The following is a 7776-nucleotide window of genomic DNA, read 5'->3' as shown; positions in this document are numbered from 1 at the left end:
CAATAAGCTAGAAATTCCAAAGTAGGCTTACCTAGCTCAACAACAACACCATATATGTGCATAACAGCAATATATACATAGGCTTTGTCTTGTATCATAGTACACACAAGACCATAGTTAAGAAAAAAACGAGCATATGCTAGTGTTGTACTCCCTCCATCCGGAAATACTTGTCGCTCAAACGGATTTATCTAGGTAATATATCATAGTACAGGAATTAGCAGACAAGTTCATGATGGAACAGTAAACACGATATCAGATGCATGGCTTCATCATCACCGAGGGCCTTCTATAAAGCTTCATGACGGGCAAAGGTGGAATTAATTCTTCTGCATAAGGCGCTATATATCCCATCACCGAGATATCATGCTGGCTTTCAACAAGGAGGGACCAAGCAACAGTTATCTCCACTTCACAATCACCAAGACGACATCTTTCTCGACTTATGTTGCTGTCTTCAGCTTTGAAGACGACACTTCCACTGATTTGTCCGGCCTGTATGAGAATTTCAAGTCTTCCTCTTGATTTTACGGATACAGCTTGCCTTGACAGATCTAGATAACCACCCACAGGCACTGTTCCAGCTTGTGAACCAAGCAGCAAAACACGCCCAGATGGGCACTTGACACTGCCTTCAGTTTTACCTTCAGGTAGAGCGGAGCAAACGACCTTGATGCCATTGCCACAACGCAATGGGCCCTTTACAACACAAGCACCGACGATAGTGGCTTGGACTGACTGTTCAAGATGCTCACAGCATAACTCTATTGAACAAAGGCCCTGGAGAAGACGCGTAGAAATAACATCACCACTACCAAGATCATCTTCGTCATAAACGAAGGCTTTACTGATCAATGTTCTATCCTTTGACTCCACTGTGTCCTTTAGAGTTAGGTGGACTTCAATAGTAACATTGTTCTCCAATATGCCACCAGACATAATTGCACGAGAAGGGCCAGTCAAGTGCAAAAAAGAATCCTGCAAACATCACTATTCTCCATTAACTTGTTAATAAATATGCAAGGAATAACAAAAGGAACAGGTGCATACCTCTCTTGTGAGGATTTGGCAGTCATCCCTAGCGCGAAGGAAGAGAATGTTGCGACGATAGTCGACAACATCTCGTGCACCGACTACACCGTATACCTTCAGCGGCCACTCAAGGGCATAGCCTTCTGTTTCTGTGACTTTAATAGAGTAGACCTGCATAGTCCTCCCGACTTCAGCACCCAGTTGGGTGTGGCCTGCTATGTAGTGGGTAAAGAGCAAGGGGCTCAATACCGCTGCATGCAACCAAGTGAAGTATGTGTTAGAAATCTAACGTGAACTAACTAAAGAGTGCACAGATTGCTTCTACTATACATTCAAGAAGAATAAAGAAGAGTCAATCTGAGTAGAGTAAATCCCTACGCTTACAGAACGAATTCGCTTGCTTGAGACATGCAGTAAGTGGAAGAAGAAAAGCATACTAACTACGACCATATCACTAGCGCATTTACTCACTTGGGTCTTCAAAGCTGCCAAAGTTGCTGCGACTAAATTCCCAGTTTTCACGGTGGGCATTGAAATAGAACTCCTCAGCCTTCTTCTCCTCCTCATACTCACTCACAACCTTCCTATCCTTATCCCCGTCCTCTATCTCCTCGTGTTCCCTTATCGATCCCATTGCCGATGTCAAATCTGGCACCCATTGACAAAGCCGGTTGAAAACTGCAGAGATAAACTTCAGTGTGGAGCAATAGCATGCGAAGGGCTCATGAATAAGCATGCATATCGCTAGAAATTTTGCTTCTGTTGAGACTAGCTGGCCCATGTTGTCCCACAGCTCATCAAACTGCCTGGAGAGCAAATGTAATTTGAAGCTGACCATCGGCACCACCCCTGCCGTCTCAGTCTCTACCTCCTCCTCAATCATGTTTCTGACAGATCTGGCTACAGAAATTGAGAAATTGACCAGCGGCTCCATGAACTGCTTGGAGAACAATTTGCCCCCGTCACCAATCTTGCTCAGTGTCTTCAACATTCTGCCTTCGTTGCCAAATCCTCAACAATTCAACATCGCCACTCCTTCCCTTCAAAGGCTTCCCTCCAGTTTCCATCTTACCCTTGTCGCGAATTTTGAAATGGGTCTCGTACTCGGCCTGACCGAAGATCTTTTCCGACAACTCCAACATATCAAATTTCAACTTCAGAAGATTCGAGTGTTCCACGGAGTTGCAAAGTCCAATCTCTAACATCTTCTCCTCCCGGGCCTGGACCCAGCGGATACTCTCCTGCATTAAGATTCCAGCCTTACATACCTCCTCACTTAACATGGACCCGCCAGTCCTTTCCTTTGAATATCCTCCGGTCACCATCCCACTGTCCTCACGACTGTCACCTGACTGTAGCATCGTCGAGGGAATGAGGGACCAAGCAACAGTAATCTCAACCTTAGAGCCATCAGGGAGGTAACATTCACCTTTACTTATGTTGCATTTTTCGGGTGTGAAGAGGAATTGCGCAGCAATCTCAGCATTTTGTGATGGTGATTCAGCCATTATGAGGACTTGCAGCTTTCCTTTTAACTCCACAGAAACTACACTTCTTGCCAGACTAAGGTAGCCATTATTAGTCAGAGACATTCTTCCACCTTTCGAATCAAGCAGCAAGACTTCCCTAGATGGAAGCCCAGCGATATCTTCATTATCATCCTGAGGCAGTGAAGAGCAAATAACTCGGCCACCATATGGAAAAGGCAATGATTCCTGTTTGGGTGTAACAAACACACCCATGATAGTGGCCTGGACCGACTGTTTAAGTTGCTCATAGCATAACTCCACTGTGCACAAACTGTTTTTCAGGAGAAAGGTACCAGAACTGTCACCATTGTAAAAGCCGAATGTACTGATCAATGTTGTATCTTCAGATTTTGTTGCGCCCTTTACTTTTAGTTGGATTTCGATGTAAACAGTATCCATCGACACAATTGCACGAACCGGGCCAGTCAAGCGCAAAAATGAATCCTGCAAGCATCGTTGTTTGCCATTAACTAATCAACAAGGATGCAGGCAGCCAGGCAACAAAGAAAAGATTAAGACCACAAAAATACCATACATACATTTTCTTCAAGGATTTGGCAATGCGTTCTTGAACGAAGGAATAGAGGGTTGCGATGATGGTCCACAGCATCTCGGACTGCGACCACCCCATACACCTCCAGTGGCAATGTGAGCTCTTTTGCTGTTGAGATTTTGATGGAGTGGATCTGCAAGGTACTCCCGGCGACAGCTTCATTCGGGATGCGGCTAGCTGTGCAATGTGTAAAGAGCATGGGGCTCAATAATGCTGCATCCAAGTTAAGTATGAGTTAAAGATTGAACATGAAGTAACTATATAGCGGCCAGAATCCTTTTATGCATACAAGAAGAATAAAGTAGAATCAATATGACTACATACTACAAGTGGAGTAAATTCTAACTTTTAAGGAATCAGCTTGCTTGAGACATGCAGTAAGTATAAAGAAGAAAACTAACTAAGAGTAGATAACTAGCAGCATGCACGCTTTACTCACTCTGGTCTTCGAAGCTGCGGTCATTGCCCCATAAACGTTCCCAGCAGCGGCGGTAGGAAGCGAATCTCTTCTCCTCCATCTCCATGGAAACTTCTTGGTCTCCACGACCTTCTCCGGCGATTCCTTCCCTGCCGCTCTCCTCCTCCTCCTCCTCCTCCTCCTTCAACTCCTCCATGGCTAACAAGAAGGATTCCGATTTCAGCTTGATGATTGTTGACTTCACTTTGGAGTCGAAGTCTGGGTCCATTCGCTGGAGCATACTGACACGTTCAGAGATCCACTGCAATTTGCAGATACGGCCTAGGTACGGCTCAGAGATAAATTTGATCATGGTGCTCCTTATATCTTTGTTTTCCGGCGAGAACGACCTCAGCAACTTGCACATCTCGTGCCGCAGCTCATCGATCTGCTCGGAGAACAACTGCAGTCTGAAGCCGAAGCTCAGCGCCGCCAGTGCCTCTTTCCGGGTCTCCTCTGCTTCGAGCACTGAAGCGACGTCGCCGACCTTTGCTTCGAATTCCGGCATGATGTCGCTAACCAATCTGTGCACGGTCTCCTCCAGGATGAACACCGAGTTCTCGTCGGAGTCGCCGGTGATCCTCCACTCGGTCTCGACTGCGGCGGCAAGATGCAGGGACTCGCCGCTGCTCCTTCCTGTCGAAAGCTCCCCTCCGGTTTCCATCTCGTCGTCCTCGTCGCGAATCTTGCTCTGGGGCTCCATCGATTCCCTTTTATTGCCGATCCAACCGGCGGACTGCAACGCGCGGATCCTCTCCTACATGCAGATTGCGGCCTCATAGAGCTCCTTGCTTAACTCGGACTCGCCACTCCCTGTCTTCGAACTCCCAGCGGTCGTTATCTCACTGCCCTCACCGCCGTCGTTTCTTCTCCGGCTGCCGCCGCCGCCGCCGCCGCCGCTATTTTCCTTTTTTGGGGGGCGAGAACACGCTATTTTTTACTTTTTTTTTGAGCAACACACGATATTTTCCTTTGTTAGGGGGAAGGCAAAGGACCCAACTCTCCGCTCAGCCCGGCCCAGTAGAATCGCAGGTGCACCGGACTTCAAAGCCATATTCGGCACGGTCCACTAACAGCACAATGTTTTTTCATTGCAAACTCCAAATTTATATTGAATTTGTAATAATTCTATAAATTGGTTAGAAAATGAAATTATTGTTGTAAAAAAAAGTTCATGCATACCAAAAAATGAAATTCGTGTATCTGAAAAATGCTCATGCACTCGAAACAAGATGATGTGATAATTCTACTATCTATCCCATCCACCAGACTATGTTCTATTCTCTTTTTTTTCACTCCTACCCGCCGAACGCTTCTCTTTGTTCCACACACATTCGGTGGGGGCTTCTTGGAATTGAATTATCAAATGAGGAACTGGACAAAGCGGTAACATATGTTTCTTAATGTTTTTTTTCTCTCTTTACGAGGTGATCAATTATTTGAAGTGGAAGGCAGCCCTACTACCTTGTGCATTCATTCTCGCCATTTTGCTAAGATGGGTGTGTGTGTCACTACGTTTGTACATCTCCATCCATCTCTATAATTTTTTGACATGGTCACAGTTGGAGTAATTAGCTTCTCGTAGGCATATCCATATGGTATTAAAAACATCTTTTATTCCTTTGTATTGATTGATTTGTTTAATCTTATGATTTTTACAACACAATTATCAATGGTCTTCATCAATATGACAAGAATTAATTATCTGAAATGTTTGGTAAAATACACAAGACACCGAGTTTCCACAGTATGTTCAAAGGAATAAAATAACTCATCTGTTCAGTACATCTAGTTGCCCTTTTTGTGTGCAAGATGTTTATATATTAAAGTTTTCAGTTTCTTGAAAAAGAAAATTGCATGTCATATCTAATGAATTATTAATAAAATGTATTTTTTTATGTATTCAGTAGCAACACACATGTTATCCTTAGTTTTCATGAGGTGGCGTGTTCCTCCGGCACAACGATGCGGTATTGTCCCCTGATGGCAATGCTTAACTGCAACGGCACGGGTGATGTGGCGGCAGACTCAGGTCACCGCGGATCTGGCGTGCAGCAGCTCGCGAGGTGGGCAGTGACTTGTTCGATTATGGCAGCGGCAATGCAATAGCAACAGCGGAGACTCGGGGCGGTACATCTGGGATGGTGTGGCTATGGCTTGCCGCATCTCGGCCTCTATGTCTCATCAGACTCTATCAGACTGGCTCTGGATCACATGCACGCAAGATGTTGAATCTGTCGATGATGTTCGACCCTCTCCAGAGTATCATGTCTCAAACTTCGGGGTGAAAATCAAGGGTTACGCCTTCGGTGGTTGCATTTGGTAGTGGCGGTGTTTACGTGTTGTTTCCTTCTTGAGGGCATTGCTTTGGATATTCCTCATATGTGCACTCAAGATGAAAACCCTTGTTCTGATCTTCAGCAGTTCGATTCGAAGGCGAGGAGCTTGTGCGTCCTTCCTTTCCTGAAACATTGCTTTTGGAAAATATTTCTCATAGTTCCCGTGTTGTCAATGGCGTCATATGGTGTTGTTGCTTGTTGTGTGTTGTTGGTCATGTCGGCTCTCCTTTTTTTATCATTGTTATCTTTTTTTTTATCAAAAATCTTTTTTCTTTTTTGGCTGTGGACTATGTTCAGATATTTGTGTCGTTGCAGGACCGTCTGTAATTGGTATAATCTCATATCAATATATTACCATTTGTCAAAACATGTCGTGAAACATAATTTTAAATTACATGTATGTACTGTACTTGCCTTCTGGGGCTGGAAGATATTAGTGAAAGTACTCGTGTGGGCACGAGATCACATTTGGAATAGTAAAATTCAAAAAACATTCCAAAACTTTTGGCAACAAACAATGATATGAGTTTCACATGCATGCAAATTTCCGCGATGAGTGACATTTGTGGAGAACAGGCAAAAAATCATGAAATTTTGCACACATGTGAAACACACATCGAATGTTTGTTGCCAAAAAATTCATTTTTTATTTGTTTTACTATTTTTTGGAATTTTACTGTTCCCAGGGGTGAATGTGAGCTTGTGCTCATAAACTCCAGGTCGATACCTAGCTACTTCTACCCGCAAAAAAAAGATATCTAGCTACTTCTGTCGTGAACAAAAGTAAGCCGATATAGAGCCCCACGATACAATACTATGTACTGCTTCACTATATTTTCTGTTTCTGTATTAACTTTTCTTATTGTTGATAAGGTTGATGTAGAAATAATCTCATTCCTCATAATATGTTCATGCCTTTACAAGGCTGACACCACAAGTTGAATCCAGATTAACATGTTAGGTAAACATTACAATTTTTTTTTGCATGGTAATACGTGTCTCATTCATATCATAAAGAACAAAGTACAAGTCACGTAAAGACCGACATGACAAAACTGAAAAGATAGCAGAACATCTCTGAGCTTGACACCAACATCCGTCACCTGCCTCCGGCACCACCACAGCAGCCACCGAAGAAAAGAATGACGAATCACCTCCTCATCCGAGCTCGACGCGGCTCCATCGCTGATATGCAGCTTTGCGGACCTCCAAGGTGGCTCACCAAAAGTGAAACCCTTACCGTTGAACGAAGCAGACCGGGGCAACACCCCGGACACGCCATCGAACTCCAGATCTGGCGACCCATCACGACTAAAACACCGAAGGAGGAAACCATATCTGCCATCCACCAACCACGAGCTCAGCACATGCTCCGTCTTCCAGATGTCGTCGATGCAGACCACAATCTGCATCCGCTCCTGGACTACCTCCCAAGCTCCGCGCCGACGCTGGAGCAAACGCCGTCGCAACGGCAGAGCCCGAGGACACAGGTCCACCACGAGGATGCCGCCGCCGCCACTCCATCCTTGCTTGAACAGACTGGTTTTCAAATCCATCCCCAACCATAGGATCGATGGCCTCGTCAGGGAAGGATCCGAAGAATCTTTATTCAGCATTGTCATCATCGTCACGGACGCAAAGACGATGAACAATCTAAAAACCTAAACTACGAGAGAGTAAAAGCGATCCACACGCGTGGATCCGGCGACTCCCCTCACCACCGACGACCGAGGTCGCCGGCGGAGGGGAGCCGCCGGAGAGCGGCGTTGGAAGATCGGCCTCCCCGGCGGCGGCTAGGGTTCCAGCCGCTAGGAAGGAAAGGAAAACTGCTTCGATCGTGAGAAAAAACCTCCTCTGTTCGTCCCT

At 45.3% G+C, this 7776-nt stretch overlaps 1 protein-coding gene across 1 annotated transcript; it reads right to left on the bottom strand.

Moving 5' to 3' along the window:
- Positions 1 to 1894: 1894 nt before the first annotated feature.
- Positions 1895 to 4428, bottom strand: LOC119365983. The gene is made up of 3 exons (XM_037631644.1): positions 3554 to 4428; positions 3101 to 3327; positions 1895 to 3005 (listed from the first exon to the last, which is right to left on the bottom strand). Exons 1-3 carry the CDS (start codon positions 4272 to 4274, stop codon positions 1995 to 1997), a joined length of 1959 nt encoding a protein of 652 aa, XP_037487541.1. The 5' UTR covers positions 4275 to 4428; the 3' UTR covers positions 1895 to 1994.
- Between the last annotated feature and the right edge of the window lie 3348 nt (positions 4429 to 7776).

This window comes from Triticum dicoccoides, chromosome 2B (genome assembly GCF_002162155.2).
Source record: "Triticum dicoccoides isolate Atlit2015 ecotype Zavitan chromosome 2B, WEW_v2.0, whole genome shotgun sequence".
Taxonomy (NCBI): Eukaryota; Viridiplantae; Streptophyta; class Magnoliopsida; order Poales; family Poaceae; genus Triticum; species Triticum dicoccoides.
The sequence above is the reverse complement of the archived record's forward strand: the minus strand, read 5'-3'. Positions and strand labels throughout refer to the sequence as shown.